Here is a 19,313-nt window from a genome sequence, read left to right as displayed (position 1 = left end):
GAATCCGTTGATTCTTTTCCGGCATGGTTAGGTCATAGCAAATAGACGAGCCTCATGTACTGTGTCTAGGTCATAGCAAAGAGGCTAGCCTCATGTACTGTGTCTGGATGACGTCTCGGACTCGTTCATCTTTATCATGATTGTGCTTATGCAGCATCTCCAGCATGCTGCATAAGCACAAGCATATTCAATCCAATCTCAGTAACTCAAGACACTTGTTTGGCTGCAATAATCCTTGACTTGTGGGACAGTGGAGGCAACCATGTTGTTCTTTATCGCTATGACAATGCCTTGCTTTGTTGAATTGAGTAGAGTATGGAAATGATGGGGACACTTATTGCTATCATCATACCATTTTCATCCAACTTCAATTGCCTATGCTTCAGAAGTTCTGAAAACAGAGAGATTGAGAAACCTTCAATGGAGAAATTAACCTCAGCTGCAGCTTCATTGAGCTAGAGTGAGAGCAAGTGTAAAAGTGACAGCGCAAAAGCAACAAAATGATAGTGAGAGCAGGAGCACGTGAGTGTTATGAGTTCAGTCAAATGAATCATTTAATACATCTTTCAATTCAGTCAGTGGTTCAATATGGAGAACTCATCACCAGAGCATTCTCTTAGAAGCATTACTCTGAAAAAAAACTAAAAGGGATTTCAGATGCTTGCATTCCTTGGAGATCACCTTAAGAATATGATATATATTAATCATTTAAAAATCTTAGATCAACATGTACCAATTCTCAATTCGTTCGTATCTATTTTACTTTTAAAAAGATGAACAGCATGTGATCATTTTTTTTCCCCCTTTTTTACCAAAGTCTTGTCTTGAGTGAATGAGTGTATGTATTCCACCTCCCCAAAGGAGAGATTGAGGGATTCAAAATTTCAAACCCTCAGTGGAAGCAGGAAAAAAAAAGTTCTTTCTTCTTTAAAAACGTTACAGAACCCTCACCTGGAGATTTTGAATTCCCATCAAAATTTTGCACCTTATATGCATAAAATTTATTAATATTTCCAAATTTGTAATAAATAACTAATGTCATAGAACAAGATAAACACTGACTGTCGTATATTACAGAGAGAATAAACCAACTTCAAACGGAACTTGTATGTATACCAAAGTTTTGTTAGTCAAGGCTCTTCCTTTACAAAATAACTTTGCGGCAAGCTAAAATCTTCTTCCTGATTCAGGATTTCTGTCTCCTCATCATCTGGTTTCTGAAAGTTAGCATAGAAAATCACAGAATAAAAATTCTATCTTTACAGCTCTAAGATGCAAAAAAAAAACAACTTTTTAAGTATCTGATGCACGCATGGAAAAGGAAAGAAAAAAAAAAATCTTTGTTTTGTAACAACTTCCATTGTCCCACCGACCATTTTTCAAATGTGTTTGTTGTCTACTTAATCATTCCACTTTAAAAAACCCAAAATTTTCATTTCCTATCCTGTTCAACCAAGAGAAAAGGAGGGAATTCTCTATTTGCAATGCGCAAATAGAATTTTCTGAACTGCGATCAAATTTTGCGTTTGTCTTCAGACATTTGAAGCCCAAAGGAAATCAAAAGAGCACAATTGTTGTATTTGTAGTCACTTTAAAATCCATTTTAACAAAAAATCAACAACAGAAGGACAACATTAAACATCATTGAATACCACTTTAATTACCAGCATTTCCAAGTTGTAGAAACGATCTAACAGCTGCAGTACATCGGAGGAAGAAAAGTGACGACCAAAGCTGTAAAGAGAAGTTAACAAGTATAAGAGTATGCAGAAACAATGGTGGTTCAAGTACCAGAATCTTTACTTGAAGTTCAAGGAAATTACATAGGAAAATTTGAAACAAAAAAGCCTACCTTCTTCGTAGATATTCCATTAGACCATAAAGGACAAAGTGACGGTGTATTCCTGCAGTAAAACGATTAATTAATTGATTATACAATTATTCATAAACTGAAGTTGGACAAAGATAATAAAAAGCAATGCATCATGTTGCATTTTGTTATGTTACAAGCATTAATACTGGAGATATCTCCAATTGCTTCAAAGATTTCAGTGCTCATATATTTTCCATTAATGTGACAATTTTCCTTTTTCTGAACTTCATTAACTTGGCACGAGTTATCCATAATAAATGTACAATGGTGTAAATGATAAATGGCAGGGTTCGTATCTTATGACATGGGGTAAAAATGGAAATGGAGAAGCGTGACTTCCTCCCGACTAATAAAAAGAAAGAAGGTCTGCGTCGCTATTAGACCGCATTTTTCATTGATAGGTCTTTCCTTGGGTCTTTAACTCATACATAGCACTCAAAGGATAGGTAGGGGCTTTCAACGCCACAGGTGGGACTTTTCTTAGCACTATACAATGACCACTACGAAGAAGGACAGAAAAGTCTTTCTTTTTCCTACTTTCATGAGGCACCATGGTATGAACTTTAATGATTTCTTTTACAATTCTGTCGAGACTCCTTGATCACTTGTACCTTTGGTATTAAGAGAAAATATTACCCAACTAGGAGACAACTGTTATGACAAACGCCACGAACCAAGTACAAATCAAGAATCATGAAAGAAAAGTAAACACGCCACACACAGAACAAAAAGATTTACGTGCTTCGGAAAAGCCTTCGTCACCGGTGAAGATCCGCACAAAGATTTCCCTATCAGAAAAATAAGAAATTACAAGTTTCAGCCCCAAACTCTAGCTCTCTCTCTTGCTCTTTTTCCTGCATGTTTCAGTGTTCTCTTGTTACACACCCGAACCTAAATGCAGTTATATACTAGGTTACAAGAAAATTCTATACCCGAGTCCACGGACCACAACAACCTTTGGTGCTGCTAGAAGCCTAGAAGGACCAATTTTAGTGAAGCAATATAAACTGCACCACTCAAAGTTCTCATGGCTGCTTCTCAATTAAACAGCCCTCTAAAAGAGTACCATTTCTAACTATAGTCCACGTAATGTTACATCAATTCCAAAGAAGAACCAACCCCCACGCCTTTCTTGCAGCATATTGAACCTTCTTAAATGATTATCCTTCTTCAAAAATAATGTGGTTAATGAAAAGAGTAATATCATGAATAAAAAGAAACTCAACATGCATCTTTTCTTCCGAAAGTGCCACCCGCCAGAGACAAGAAACCCTAGATGGACCTCTATGCCACTACTTTTTTTGTGGGTAAGTACCTGCCTATTTTTTTTCCCGGTAAGGACATGCTACAACTTTGTTAGCAATTAATTCCTCATACAAATTGAAATGCTAACTAGAGCCTCAAACAAATGCCTAAGTACCGTGCTCAAGTCACTCAAAAGAAATTAAACACGAATAATAGCAAATGCATCAACAGGTACCGAGGATTTGAGTTGGCCATATAGGTGATTTGCTGTTTGACTTTTCAACCCTGAGAGTGTGGCCACATGGGCATCGCGTGCTTGACACCTACAACCGGTAATACCAATAGGCTTATTATCCATGTGCATCCTATAATCTTCTAAAGCTTTTCTTATTGTCTCAAGATATGCAATTGCGATTCATCTAGTATGACCATAGTCACAATTCTATTAAGTTGAATTTATTGTAAAACTAGAAATGCAAACATTTGACTGAAGTTGGTTATTACTTGCATAACTGAATACAATAACATCCTATTGCAAAAGTATTAGCAAAATCATGAAATGAAGCAGAAGTGCACCAAGTTCAACACAAATCAACCTATTTTGGCACAACTGGCCATCAATATATGTTTATGCAAACATCTTAATCAGCTTGGGAAAAACTAACCATAATCATGAACATCATTAATGGGACTAAATATCCTATTTTTCAGAGATTCTTTGAACAACCATACATTTTTTCAAAAAAAAATAATAAATAATTTTTATTTTAATGCATTCAACAAGGTCTCAAAGCAGTTTTTGGTAACTTATTAATCCCTAATCACTTAAATATGCTTTTAAAAGTTCTAATTAAAACAACCAGCAGAAAAGCAATTAGTGCACAAATAATAAATTATTTTGTTATATATATATATATATATATATAAACAAACTGTCCCCACTCCTACTCATACTGTTCACCAACCCATGTTCCAATTTTAGACCACAACGTCATTAAAATGTTTCAGATACATTTTTTTTTTTTTTTTTTTAACAAAATCTACTTTAAAATGCGACCTGTGATTTTGGAGAGAGAGAGAGTATTAAAGTGGAAATTGGTGAACTTGCCTTTTAACTTGGCAGGAGGATAAATTTCAAGAGCTTCTAACAATCTAAGCTCCAATTCAACCTGTGATTGCTCCTAATTGCCCAATAAGAAACGACGTGAAAAACAATCAGCTTATGTAAAACCCAAATTCGAATATATATTTATACATGTGTGTGTTTGTGTGTGTGTGAGAGAGAGAGAGAGAGAAAGAGAGAGGTGACCTTGCGGAGAGAAGATGCAGAGGAAGGAGGAGCTTTGCAAGGAGAATGTACAGACATACCGTCTTGTTCCTCTTCTTTGCCTATACCACCCTCCATTGCCCTCACAGACTCTTCTATACAAATATATTTATTTATAGATTTATTTGGTGACACACAAAAATTATTCTAGTGTATAGTGATATACATATGAGATTATATAATGCACCAAAGTTGAATCGAAAATTCAAAGAGGCTCCAATTTGGTAGGTTTTCTAGGGTTTTAAGGCGTTTGATCCAAACTGCAATGCAACCTAAAAGCAAAAGTGGTTTATGGCATTGGGTTGCTGAGCCAGGCCTAATTTGGGTTGGGCTGAACTTGGACTCGGTTCACAACTTTCAGTTAATCCTACTTACTACTGGGCCCTGTTCTTTTGTTTTTTCTCGACTGGGCCCTGTTCGAAAAGTGCCGATTTCATTTTTATGAGAATAGGGGTAATTGTATACTATTAATTCTCCGCTTAATTTTTTTTTCTTCATAATTCCTCGATTTCAACGTAAAAATTCAAAGTTTTTTGTTTGCTTCACTGCCCAAAAATCAATACAAATTATACAATCCATCTTCTTCCAATTCAATTCTCCATAATTTTAGCTATGTAGTAGTTCATATATAACTATATATATGTACACACACACGCACAGTTTGATTTTTCTTTGTTTCGCTTAAGATGGCTTCGATCACCAATTCAACTCAGCTTTTACTCAATCGTTCTCGATTTTCTTCTCTGAGTAGAGCTGCTTCGCCTAATTTAGCTGTGGATGTTGGTGGTCTTGAAATTGACATTACTGATGGGTAGCTTATGCAACTCTGTATTTGTTTTTTTTTTTTTTTTCTAAATATTTTTGTTGTTATTTTTCAATATATATATATATATATATATATGTTTGATAACCATTATTGTAATTGCAGGGTCTCCAAGCCTTCTAAGAGCTTTGCTGAGAAATTTCCGGCCCTGACCCTAGTTACTGGCTTCTTTTTCTTTACTTGGTAAGCTCTTTTTCATGTGTTGATTGTCCAATCTTCATCATGTATGTGTCTCAATTACTCAATTAGATAATTGTATGCTAAATTTAAGTAATAGTGTCCTTTCCGAACATCCTATATAATCGGAACAAATTTATTGGAATAAAAAAATAAAAAATAAAAAAAAAACATAGTGGTAATTGTTGGATGCATTTGTTTTTAATTGAAATATTTGTTTCATCAATTCTATACCAGTGAAATGTTAGAAGTACCATTTTGAACACATGACATTTAAGTATAGGTTTTGGGATTTTCCAATTCCAACGAGGAAGCGTATTGATAATTTAGGTCTATCATATGATTTTGGTCATAAAATTGTCTCCTTTTAAATTATCTTTTTTTAAAATAAGTTCAAGGTACAGATATATAGTTTAGTTCATGTGTCCTTATGCTTGAAGATAGTGAATACAACAATTAGACACATCCACATTCTATATAGCATATATTGGAATATATGCCATTGTAAACATGGTTTTGAGTAATATGGAGCAGATTTTAAACTTCTCTAATTCTTTCTCTTGAAGAGTATACTCTGTGAGATTGTATATGTTATTTGTTGACATGAATATATTTCATTTAGACATTCAGATGCACGCGCGCACGTGTATGTGGCACAAACACGCGCTAAATTGTTGTGTATGAACTTGTTTGCTGATTCTTTAGTGTTTTTCTGTTCAGGTACTTCCTAAATATCATCTTCAACAAGAAGGTCTATTATTATTTCCCATATCCATAGTAAGTTATCTTTGCTGAAAGAGTTTAACCTCTTTAAACACACTCATTGTTACCGATTTGTGATAATCAGAAGAACCTTTCCCCCTTTTGCAGCTTTGTCTCGGTTGTACATCTTCTGGTTGGCGTGGTGTACTGTCTTGTCAGTTGGGGTGTCGGTCTTCCAAAACGCGCAGTGAGTTTCATCTTCTGCACTTGCCATTACTTCTTGTGTGATGCACATTTTACTTTGCATAGTTTATTTGACTGTTAAATGTGAATCCATGCCCAGCCAATATATGAGGAACTCTTGGCAGCCGTCACTCCGGTAGCATTCTGTCACGCCCTTGGCAAATCTATGGGTTTTAGGATCCGCCTCCATGGCTGTTCTTGTTCTCAACTCTGAACTTGTATATGTGCACCATATATCATTAGGGCAAATCTATGGGTGTATGGGTTTGCCCTAAAGATATATGGTGCACATATATATATGTGCACCATATATCATTAGGGCAAATCTATGGGTTTTAGGGTCCGCCTCCATGGCTGTTCTTGTTCTCAACTCTGAACTTGTCTCCCCCCCCCCTATATATATATATATATATATATATATATATGACAAATTTATTATATTTTAAAATATGAAAGGGCATGTTTGGTTTTAGATTTAATTATATTCAGGTTTAGGTTATCCCAATTTTATACAATTTGAGGTTTATATTATCCTTCTACCAAACAAACCCCATTTTATACAAATTTGGACAAAAGGGTCATTTTACATGGCCGATATTTATAATCATTAATTTATTCAACTAAAATGAAAGTATTATTGTCATTTTACACCACCAGGGACCTGTTCGCACCAAATTAATAGTATAGGGGGATTTTTTACCACACAGGACTGATATGCACTATATCAATAGTAGAGGAATTTTTTTTACACTAAAACCATATATATATATATATATATATATATATATGTACTACAGTAGTGTATATATATATTTTGGTGTGAGGAAGTTATAGTAGTGTACTACTTGATTTATGTACTACAGTAGTGTATATATATATTTTGGTGTGAGGAAGTTATAGTAGTCTACTACTTGATTATATATATATATATATATATATATATAACCAATGTATGACTTATATATATATATGTAAGGAGGCGATCACTTAGAAAGACTTTGGCGTAGAAACTAGAAAGTGACCATCACACCAATGCAAATTTAGCAATAAAGAAAGACCAAAAAGCAGTCAAAAAGATCCCCGAATTTTGAAAGGCCTCCGAGCCCCAAGTTCACATATTAGCCAAAAATGGAAGACCAATGTATCTTGTATGTATAGTTTGGTTAATAAAGTTGAAGCAAAGAGTACTAAAGCTTAGTTTGGTCCAATAAAATAATTTGTAAAAGTTAAAAAATATAATTCATGATTCAAATAGTAAACTAACAAGTAAAAGGATAATAATACCAATTTAAAGTTGAGAAGACAATTGGGAATGGGAAAAAGCTTGCCTTAGGCCATATAAGTAGGCATCTCCTTCTTATGCTGATATGGACCAACAATTGCATGACATGTGTCCAAAAAAATTTAAAAAATTAAATTTGAATTATACGGATCTTTTCACGGATCATCCAAAAGAAAAGAGGATTTTTTTATTTGTTTCAGATTCTCTCACATGCATGAGTCTGGATAGACCTCTCCCTCTCTCAGTCACGATTCCTTCTCTCTTCCCACCAAATTGCCATTGATAACCACCATCTCCCTAATTCTGAAGCTCTAATATCATCATCTCTTCTGCCAGCCGACCTCCACCACCTCCACTGCCTCTCCACTTCTTGCCAAAACCCTAACATTTTGCATTTAGACCGGATTGATTCTTGAAGCAGGTATGTTCAACTATTATATTAGCACATTTGTAATTTTATTTTTCTAATAGCTTAAACCGAGTAGGGTTTGTATTGTGGAGTAGCATTTTTTTCATTATTATTTAGGTTTTTCCCCCTTAAAAAAAGTTCTTGAGAGATTAGATAAAGGAGGAATTTTTGTGATTTTACCATTTTTATTTAGGTTCTTTCCCTATAGAAAAAGGAGTTTTCCTTCTTGAACTATTAGATAAAGAAAAAGTATTTGTGATTTTTTCTATTCTCTTCGCTATTAATTAGTTCTGGAAACAAAATAACCTGAAACAATATAAAACCATTTAAAGCATGAATTAATCCTTAATCAGTTAATCTATAGTTCTTTGCGCTCTCCTTTCATTTCGATTATTTTTGTGATTTTATGTTAGATTTCTATTCTTTTCACTAAAACATAAATGATCATAAAGTTGTGGAACATAAATAAACAAACGCAATAGAAAAGCAAGGGTTTGCATTGTGGAGTAGCAGGTTTTTTTTTTTTTTCATTCTTTTCTAGGTTCTTTCCCTTTAGAAAAAAGGAGTTTTCCTTCTTCAACTATTAGATAAAAACTGAAACAACATAAAACCATTTATGGTGGTTATCAATGGCGATTTGGTGGGAAGAGAGAAGGAATCGTGACTGAGAGAGAGAGAGATTTATCGCGTGTGAGAGAAAATCTCAAACAAATTAAAAAAAATAAAAAATCCTCTTTTCTTTTGGATGATCCGTGAAAAGATCCGCATAATTTAAGTTTAATTTTTTTAATTTTTTTTTTTGACACATGTCATACAATTGCTGGTCCATATCAACATAAGAAGGAAATGCCTACTTATATGGCCAAAGGCAAACTTTTTCCGAATAATTATATAGCTACAATATCATCACCAATGGGATGGTATAGATCTGCTGCCCTTTAGAGAGGTTGACTTTTCCCGCCCTGGTGGGGGGCAAAGATACATGTGGGTTTGCCTTAACTTTTGAAATGATAATAATAATAAATATCTATACAATCGGTTATCAAATGAACCCGGAAAAGTAGAAGGCTTTGAAACGGCCCTTGTCACAAAAAAAGCCTTACATATAGAAAATATTCAATGTGAAAAAATTGTTACTTTCCAATCCAAAATTAGTGTTGGAATTCATAATGTAGATATTTATAGTCTGTAGGTAAGATATTTAAATTCAATAAGAGATACGAATTATAATTCCCTTTCCCCTCCTTAAAAAATTAGAATCCGGGAAAAGAAATAAAAAATTTAATCTTGGACAGATGAAGCAACACATAAGGAGTAACTTTTTATTAGGATGTGAAATATTACAAAGAACCACTAATATATATATATATATATATCTCCACCACATACATTTGAACTAGTTGCTTTGCTTGTTTCAGTTTCCCAGTCCGCACTTTTGAAACGGCGGACAGCGTCTAACGACGTTTTTTCCTGGTTGGCAAGTCCCATATGATTTCCCTCGTCCACAGGACGGCCCCACAGTGGTTTGGCTTGCAACTTTAGTACTTCTGGTAGGTGATTTTGACACTTTTGGTCCTGATGGTATAGCAGATTCGGCATGGTCATGATGGTTTTTGCCTGCAGGAATATGACTCTCTCCGTCTGCGAAACTCATACAGTGAACAAAATGAATGAATATGAATGTGTGTGTGTGTGTGTGTGAGAGAGAGAGAGAGAGCATGAGAGGAGAGAGAGAGAGAGAGAGTACTTACGGCTGCTGGGAGTGGTGGATAATTTCCGCGCAGAGAGTACAGGTGAAACCATGATGAGCCAAATCATGAATAAACAACATATGGTGAGACAAGAATAGGTGGAACAAGTTTTGTTTCTCATTCTAATATATGTATATATATATTTGTATGGCACCAACGAAGGACTGAACAAAGGAAGTTATAGTAGTATACCACTTTTTGCTTGATGATGATGATGATGATGATGATATATATATATATAACCAATGTATGACATATATATATGTGTGTGTGTGTGTGTGTGTGTGTGTGTGTGTGTATGGGGGCGATCACTTGGAAAGACTTTGGCGTAGAAACTAGAAAGTGACCATCACACCAATGCAAATTTAGCAATAACGAAAGACCATAAAGCAGTCAAAAAGATTCCCGAACCCCAAGTTCACGAACCTTTCTGATTGCCCCAGCAAAACCCCGAGTTCCCACTAACTTTCAGGAAAAAATAATAAAACCCGAGTTCACACTCAAAAACACGTGCTACATGGGTGTTACAATAACAAATTAGAAAAAGGATAAATTACACTTAGATTATGTTTGGCATGAAATTGAAATTGAAATTGAAATTTGTGAAAGAAAGAAGCAGACTTAAATAATTGAATCAAATTTTTTTCAAAATTTCACCAATTCCAAAACCATACACAACCTTACCATTCTTGAAATTTCCTTAATATATATAGATCTTCCTTTTTATTTGTCAAATTATATTTTTCTTTAATATTTGTACATGAATAACAAATACTTTCTCTTTGTTAACCGTCAACGAAAAAAAGTATTGATGTCAACAATTTTGTAACTTTTAAATTTTAATTTTACCCTTCAAAAACATAATAATTTGTAATATAATATAATATAATATAATATATAAGGACAAAAACATAATTACACAAAAATTGTTAATGTCATTCCCACTGACAAAAAAAAATCAATGTAATTTAACAAATAAAGAGAGTATATATTAAGGAAGCTTCAGTATAAATTACTCACCAAATAAAGTTCACAAGTAGAATATTTTCTTTTAGCTTTAAAGAAAGAAGGGAGAGACCAGGACCATTTATGATTTAAGGGACAAAGACCAAGACCTGGACACTTTAAGGGACAAAGACTGAAACCTCCGTGCTGTGAGACTCCTTTTTCTGATCATCTAAATTATAACAACCAACCTTGTTCAATGTTTTAAATTTATTAAATTTTATTACACGCGAAAAAAAATTGTTAGCAAGAACATTATCAACATACATCAAGAATATCATATCACTATAAGCAACTTTCTTATTTTTCTTATCATGATCTCTTTTAATATAATTAGTGCACCAATAATATATATATATATATATAAACAAACGAATAAACAAACTGTCCCCACTCTTACTCATACTGTTCACCAAACCATGTTCCAATTTTAGACCACAACGTCATTAAAATGTTTCAGGAATTTTATATATATATTTAAATTATAAAATTATTTTATGGTCCTATGTACTACGTTTTTTAAATTAGGATTGCAATGTGATTATTGATACTTAATAAATTGGGTTGTACTTTTCAATTTGGTGGTCTAATTGGGAGTATGGTTTTATACCGTTGGATTGTGATTTTCCAATTTATTGGATGTGATTAATTCTAACTATTGATATCTAAGTTTTCATGATAGGAAAGGAGACTTAGATATGTTTGTTTCTAGAGAAGTCGTCCCTCGTCATTGTTGTTATATATAGGGGTTTTAAAACCCTTATTCAGTCCTATTGTATCGACAACTTTTAAAAGGGGGTAAAACGTTCTATTTTTTTTCAGATCTTTCAAAGGGCCATAAGGAATTCTCAAAGGTATATGTGCGTTAATCATCAATCGGGTACGAGTCTAGATTACCTATTTAATTAATTGTAATATTTTTAATTTCTACATATGAATTATTTATTTAAACTCAACAATTGGTATCAGAATTTTCTTATAAAAATCAAGATCAATGAATTGAATACATATTATATATTATTTTAAATTAAAAATATAATAAATATATAAATATATATTTGATCGCAAATTGTGTACATGAGTCTTGCTTGTAAGGAGTCGAAATAGCCCGACGGCCTTTACCTTTGTTCCAATAGGGAAAAGTAGCTCCCAAAGCAGGGGTTTTGTTTTTCTGTGTGTGCGCGCGTGTCACTGTGTTTGATGGATATCAAAAGCCGAATGAATATATATATTAAGGTGCCTTGTCTTGTTTTGTTTTTCTGCGTGGGCGCGTCACTGTGTGTGATGGCTATCAAAAGCTGAATGAATATATATTAAGGTGCCTTTTCTACATGTGTCTTTCATGGGAGTCCATAATCTATGGCAGTGCAAAAATAAATAAATAAAATTAAGGGTTTTATTTTATATTATATTTTATATGAAGATAAATACCACCTTTATTGAAGTTGGCTCACCTAAAATTTCAGTTAATAATACTGTCGAAGCACTTGCCATCAGAACACATGGAAATCAAGAGCAGGCTTTAACAAAACAAAAGTTAATGAGTTTTTTCGTGCATTATTTTACCTATATTTTAGCCTATTTTGTGTTGAGATTTGGTCACGAAATTACTGTCACAATTCATGATATGAATACCGGAATTCCCATTCCGGAAATAGTGTCAGTGGTGTGAACTTGTGATTTAAAGATTTGTGACTTGTTTTTTTAGCACTCAAATTTTATATGGAAAAGTTTCAAGTATTTTTTTTTTGTTTGTATGCAATCAGTTTGTATGCAAATTTTTGTGCACGCCGAACGAAATGGGTATGTAAAGAAAGTTTGTATGGTTGGTTTGTTACCATAAAGCGTGTATAATTGTGACTGAACTTTATAAGATAGTGTTGGACACTTTCAAAAGACTTATCTTCATAATATATTCAAATAAATGATATATATATATATATTCAAGTTTCTTTTGGCATCCATTATGATTTGAATTAGTGGGACAAGTGTCAAGTACTAAAATATAGATATGTTTGGTTCTGCACCTCATCAAGGTACTTGGACAAGTTTTGGTATATAGGCAGATAATATATATGATAAATTTTCTCTAGAAGTTATTCCACCGCCTGTAATAAGTGTGGTTGGGGTGTGTCATAATTGATTTAAAGATTTAAGTATTTTTTTTAAAATTATTTATCGGAAATATAATATGCATGCATCATGTTTTAAGATTTCTTTTAATTAAAGTATATAAAGAATTGAAATTTTTTTTAAATCTCGATTGAAGTGCATGTTATTATTATATTGTTCACTGTAATTTCTTAAGATGTATGAGGGGGCTTTGTTTTATTTGTATTAAAGCCATTTATATTACGGTGAAATTAAGTATTCCATAATATTTGGGTTTAGTTTATGTACATTATAAAGAAATTGTTTAACTGAAATAAATGGAACTTCAGTTTAGGTTTTTCTTTAGAGTTTAGGAAGACCGGTAAAGTGACCGTTTCAAAGATGATAGCTAAAGCGGGTGTTGTCTGCCAAAAGGTGACACGCTCATAGAGATTATTATTTTATTAAATTTTAAGGCATTGGTCTTATTGAGGTCTTACAGTGCACTTACTTACATAAGGACGTTTGTTCTGCCAAAAGGTGATCAATGTCTTAGTGTGGGATAAGTGAGTAGAATATTTGAGAGTGTTTGGATTATAACTAAATAACCCTTTTGCCAAAAGGTAGTGGAAGTGTTTAGCAATAATGCAAGTATAATCAAATAGGTCTATGTAGATTTTATCGCATGTTTGGGAGGTAAAGTAAAATCTAAAATTCTGCCAAAAGGTGATTTTTAGATGGCATTTTATCTATTCCCGCAGGGTGGACAGTTTTGCGCATAGTAAAACACCCTGAGAAATTCGGCTTAAAACTCCAAGCACGAATTAAAGTAATAATCCCTAAAGCTATGACATATTGTTTGATATGTTGATTATGTGGTGTTATTCAGTATAACATTTATTCTGGTTATAGACGCTTCCGCAATTTAAAGATTGCTCATAGGGATTGAACCATTGAATGGTTAAAATTATATTGCCTAGAAGACATGTTTTGATATTATATTGGGTTTCTTAGACCATGAGTCTATATTTTTTTGAGGAAGATGTTGTCCAAAATATGGTCTAAGTATACCATATACTATAGTATTATTTATTTAAATATTATCTGTAAATATAAAATAATATAATGCTTATATATATAAATATTATAAAATAATAATCTATATATATAATTACTTATAATGTATAGTTTAATAAAATAAAATAAAAATTATAAATAAAGGAACCTGATTAAAAGTCGAGGCTAGAATTTGATTCTATGTCCTTAAGACAGATTCGCCCCGATATGGTGCTTACGGATTCAGTGGCGTCTATCTCGCAGGATACAACGACTTGTCTTCTTTCGGTAGTAGCACTGCAAACCAAAGGAATAGGCGAACCGGCTCGGTGTAGTACTCTCTGACTCGAGCTCGGACTCGGAGTGATTGACTAAGGCTCGAACCCAATTACTAAGGCTCGAACCCACAGACTAAAGAGAGAAGGAAGAAGAAGAAAATTCAGAAGAAGAGAAGAATTCTCTGAATTTGGTGTGTTTTGCAAATGATCCAAAGGGGAGTATTTATAGATATCCAGGTGCCTTTTCGGGTGGGTGCAACCATGGGTTATGATGGTTCGGAAAAAGGTGTAACTCTTTGAAAAAACTAAAAAGTGATTTTTTAATTTAAAAGGTGTAACCCTTTAGAAAAACTAAAATATGGTTTTTTAATTTAAAAGGTGTAACATTTTAGAAAAACTAAAAAGTAGTTTTTTAATTCAAAAAACCAACCACCCAAAAAATCCACCCATTTGTGAAACCCATTTAAATAAGCCCAGCCCAAAAATAGGCCCAATCCAAAATTCTATTTAATAAAAGGAATAACCCGAACTTTATAATTAGGCCCAGGCCCAAGCCCAAATCCAAGCCCAAGCTTGACTTATTTAAACTTCAATTGGTTTCAACAATTTTTCCATTTAGGCTTTTCAAACACCTCACTTTGGATCTAATTTCTCATTCACCCGGAAACGGATTTGAGAAAGTAAATATACCACATTCATCTCATTGCGAAGAGGAACGCGCTAGTCTATAGATCCGTAAAAAATTCTTAGCGGAATCTATTCCAATTCTCATCCAAAGTTTATATTTTTAATGCCTTCGTTTCCAACAATCCCCCACATGAATGGAAATTTGCGCAAATTACAAATGAAGAAGATACAGACACTAGAAAAAGTATTATTAGAAAGTACTGCATCGGGATAGGTAGTTTTTGGCCTTGAACCTTCCCTAGTGTATTACTATCGGATTTACTGGCTAACCAGTGAACATGATGTCTTGAACTGTTCAGCCGTTGATGTAAACCAAGACAATAGCAAACACACAATTCCTTCCCGCACAAAGTCGGTTCTCACGGTTGTGTTCATATGGCCCTGAACAACTCCTGGTATTTCATGAGCGCTCTAAAAAACTTAGCCTTAGAAGTTCTCATAGAAGTGGCCCCACTTCACACTCATACAGGTAACTTCTTATTAAGAGTATCCTACTATACCCCACTTGAGTTTTCAAGGTATAAGAGTCATTAAAAGCATAGCTTATCCTACTCATCGCTGTAGGTAGTACTGTCTCATTATAGAAATGGATAGAAGATTAATTATTCCCAGTGCTTCTGGTGAGCCATTCAGAATTTCTGTTGTCCCTTTGAACCTAGATCTTGGGATCTCCAGTCAATTAGGTTGGGTTTCCATTAAGATGACTCGTTAGCTTTCGGCTTTAATCCCATTCCCTTCGATAAACTATACACTTGCTCTCTTGTCAAACCTTTTGTAAACGGATCTGCTAAATTATCTTTTGACCTGATATAATCTATTAAGATTATCCCACTTGAAAGCAATTGTTTAACGGTATTATGTCGTCGACGTATATGTCGAGACTTACCGTTATACATATTACTTTGTGCCCTTCCAATTGCTGATTGACTATCGCAATGTATACATATAGCGGGCACAGGTTTAGGCCAATTTGGAATATCTTCTAAGAAATTACGAAGCCACTCAGCTTCTTCACCAGCTTTATCCAAAGCAATAAATTCAGATTCCATAGTGGATCTGGCAATACAAGTTTATTTTGAAAAATTTCCAAGATATGGCACCTCCTCCAATAGTAAAGACATAGCCACTTGTGGATTTAGAATCCTTTTGTATCTGATATCCAATTAGCATCACTGTATCCTTCAAGTACTGCTGGATATCTAGAATAATATATTTTCAGATAATATTTAAATAAATAATACTATAGTATATTGTATAGTTAAACCATATTTTGGTCAACAATCTTAAGACAGATTCAGTTTATACTATAGTATAATTATTTAAATATTGTTATTATTTATTTTTGTAAATTTGACTGTAGTCTGTATATTTAATATTTAATCAGACAAATGGCAAGTATGAGTACTACTATGCCTAATGTTCCCGTTAGTCATGGGGAGAAGCCCGAAAAATTCAATGGGGCGGAGTTTAAAAGGTGGCAACAGAAAATGATGTTCTACCTTACAACTCTAAATCTAAGTAAGTATCTAACTGAGACTGGCCCCAGTGCTAGATGAGGGTGAGACTGACATTACCAAGCTAGGAGCTGTTGATACATGGAAGCATGGAGACTTCCTATGCAAGAACTACATCCTTAATGGATTGGACAACACTTTATATAATGTATACAGTCCAATAAATAATGCTAAAGAGCTCTGGGAGTCATTAGACAAGAAGTATAAAACAGAGGATGCTGGCTTGAAGAAATTCGTGGTAGGACGATTTCTGGACTTCAAAATGATAGACTCCAAGACAATCATGAGCCAAATGCAGGAGCTCCAGCTGATCCTACATGAGATACATGCTGAGAAGATGACATTGAGTGAATCCTTTCAAGTAGCTTCAATCATCGAGAAGCTGCCACCTACTTAGAAAGATTTCAAAAATTACTTGAAGCATAAGCGCAAGGAAATGGGGCTTGGAGACCTAATTGTCAGGCTGAGAATTGAAAAAGATAACCGTACATCTGAAAAGAAAGTCGGGAATTCTTCAATGGTGTCAAAGGCAAATGTAGTGGAAGCTGGACAGAAGAATAAGAAGAGGAAGTACTCTGGCGAAGGTCTCAGCCAAGGAAACTACAAGAGGTTCACTGGGAAGTGCTTCATATGCGGCAAGTTAGGACACCGAACTAAAGACTGTCGTAGCCGCAAAGCACAACACAACCCCAAGAAAAAGGCCACTGAGGTGCACATTGCTGAGGAAGATAAGTTGATAACTGATGTATCAGAGCTAAATCTTTCAGCTGTGGTTTCTAAAATCAACCTCTTGAGCAACAATAAAGAATGGTGGGTGGACACAGGAGCTACTCGTCATGTTTGCTCTGAAAAGAAAATGTTCACTACCTATGAAGCTATAGATAAAGAAGAAAAATTCTACATGGGGAACTCTTCTACTGCAAAGGTTGAAGGACAAAGAAAGATCAAGCTACTAATGACCTCAGGGAAAGAACTCACTCTTAATAATGTGTTGCATGTACTTTACATCAGGAAGAACTTGGTCTCTGGGTCACTTCTAAGCAAGAATGGGTTCAAGCTGGTCTTTGTATCTGACAAGTTTATGCTGACTAAGAATGGGGTGTATGTGGGCAAAGGTTATCTAAGTAATGGACTATTTAAGTTCAATGTAATGACTGTTGTACCCAAAGCTATTAATAATAATAATAAAGCTAATATTTCTTCTACTTATATGATTGAATCTGTCTTAAGATTGTTGTCCAAAATATGGTCTAAGTGTACCATATACTATAGTATTATTTATTTAAATATTATCTATAAATATAAAATAATATAATGCTTATATATATAAATATTATAAAATAATAATCTATATATATAATTACTTCTAATGTATAGTTTAATAAAATAAAATAAAAATTATAAATAAAGGAACCTGATTAAAAGTCGAGGCTAGAATTTGATTCTATATCCTTAAGACAGATTCGCCCCGTTATGGTGCTTACGGACTCAGTAGCGTCTATCTCCTAGGATACAACGACTTGTCTTCCTTCGATAATAGCACTGCAAACCAAAGGAATAGGCGAACCAGCTCGGTGTAGTACTCTCTGACTTGAACTCGGACTCGGAGTGATTGACTAAGGTTCGAACCCAAATACTAAGGCTCGAACCCACAGACTAAAGAGAGAAGAAAGAAGAAGAAAATTCAGAAGAAGAGAAGAATTATCTGAATTTGGTGTGTTTTGCAAATGATCCAAAGGGGGGTATTTATAGGTAGCCAGGTGCCTTTTCGGGTGGGTGCAACCATGGGTTATGATGGTTCGGAAAAAGGTTTAACCCTTTGAAAAAACTAAAAAGTGATTTTTTTATTTAAAAGGTGTAACCCTTTAGAAAAACTAAAATATGGTTTTTTAATTTAAAAGGTGTAACCTTTTAGAAAAACTAAAAAGTAGTTTTTTAATTCAAAAAACCAACCCCCCAAAAAACCCACCCATTTGTGAAACCCATTTAAATAAGCCCAACCCAAAAATAGGCCCAATCCAAAATTCTATTTAATAAAAGGAATAATCCGGACTTTATAATTAGGCCCAAGCCCAAGCTCGACTTATTTAAACTTTAATTGGTTTCAACATTTTTTCCATTTAGGCTTTTCAAACACCTCACTTTGAATCTAATTTCTTATTCACCCGGAAACGTATTTGAGAAAGTAAATATACCACGTTCATCTCCTTGCGAAGAGAAACGCGCTGGTCTATAGATTCGCAAAAAATTCTTAGCAGAATCTATTCCAATTCTCATCCAAAGTTTATATTTTTAATGCCTCCATTTCCAGCAGAAGAAACCCATATGCCCAGTGCAGAGTCTTCTTAGGTAGAAAATTGTTACAATTTTAGGTATACTAAAGTTACTACCATGCCACTTGGTTAATTTATGCTTCTATTGGTGATATTATTCATGGTGGTATTCTAGTTTTGATACTGCCAAGGAACTTCTTGATTTTATCAAGAAAGAGTTAATGGGTATTAAGAAACAAGTACAATACTATTATCTAACATAATTATGTTAGTGAGATATGATGGCAATGGTTCAGTGAGGGAGTACATCTATAAGATGTGCAAACTGGTTAATGATTTAAGGAAATAGAGAATCATATTTGCTAATAAGTTAATTAATCCACATGGTGATCTATTCTCCACTTAGATTGTTTCAGTTTTTCAAGGTGAATTATAATTCACAAGAAGTTAAATGTGGCATTGACCAGCTATTAGCACTTTGTATGATTGAAGGGGAACGACTCAAGGGTGTTAAAACTGAGTGAGCTCATCTTGCCGTGACAGTAAGAATAGTTTCAAGAAGAAACTAGGTGGCAAG

The 19,313-nt window shown here is 34.0% G+C and overlaps 1 protein-coding gene and 1 long non-coding RNA gene across 3 annotated transcripts; both read right to left on the bottom strand.

Annotated features, from left to right (window-relative positions):
• Nucleotides 1-1,004: 1,004 nt before the first annotated feature.
• Nucleotides 1,005-4,738, bottom strand: LOC132294801 (uncharacterized). 2 transcript variants are annotated; one of them, XM_059792795.1, is made up of 5 exons: nt 4,428-4,738; nt 4,227-4,299; nt 1,853-1,904; nt 1,653-1,734; nt 1,005-1,217 (listed from the first exon to the last, which is right to left on the bottom strand). In XM_059792795.1, the coding sequence occupies exons 1-5, from the start codon at nt 4,521-4,523 to the stop codon at nt 1,131-1,133; spliced, it is 390 nt and encodes a 129-aa protein (XP_059648778.1). In that variant the 5' UTR covers nt 4,524-4,738; the 3' UTR covers nt 1,005-1,130. The 2 variants fall into 2 exon arrangements, with proteins under 2 accessions (XP_059648778.1, XP_059648779.1); XM_059792796.1 differs by having other exon boundaries at nt 1,665-1,734; nt 4,428-4,733.
• A 4,642-nt stretch (nt 4,739-9,380) lies between these two features.
• On the bottom strand, nt 9,381-10,168 carry LOC132286810 (uncharacterized). The gene is made up of 2 exons (XR_009472867.1): nt 9,833-10,168; nt 9,381-9,722 (listed from the first exon to the last, which is right to left on the bottom strand). It is a non-coding gene; the product is annotated as an uncharacterized LOC132286810 (long non-coding RNA).
• Between the last annotated feature and the right edge of the window lie 9,145 nt (nt 10,169-19,313).

Source organism: Cornus florida, unplaced genomic scaffold, assembly GCF_030987335.1.
Source record: "Cornus florida cultivar Cherokee Brave unplaced genomic scaffold, ASM3098733v1 CherokeeBrave_3.0.0_Hap2_Chr02, whole genome shotgun sequence".
Lineage (NCBI taxonomy): Eukaryota > Viridiplantae > Streptophyta > Magnoliopsida > Cornales > Cornaceae > Cornus > Cornus florida.
Note: the sequence above shows the minus strand (reverse complement) of the source record. Positions and strands in the feature narration are given on the sequence as shown.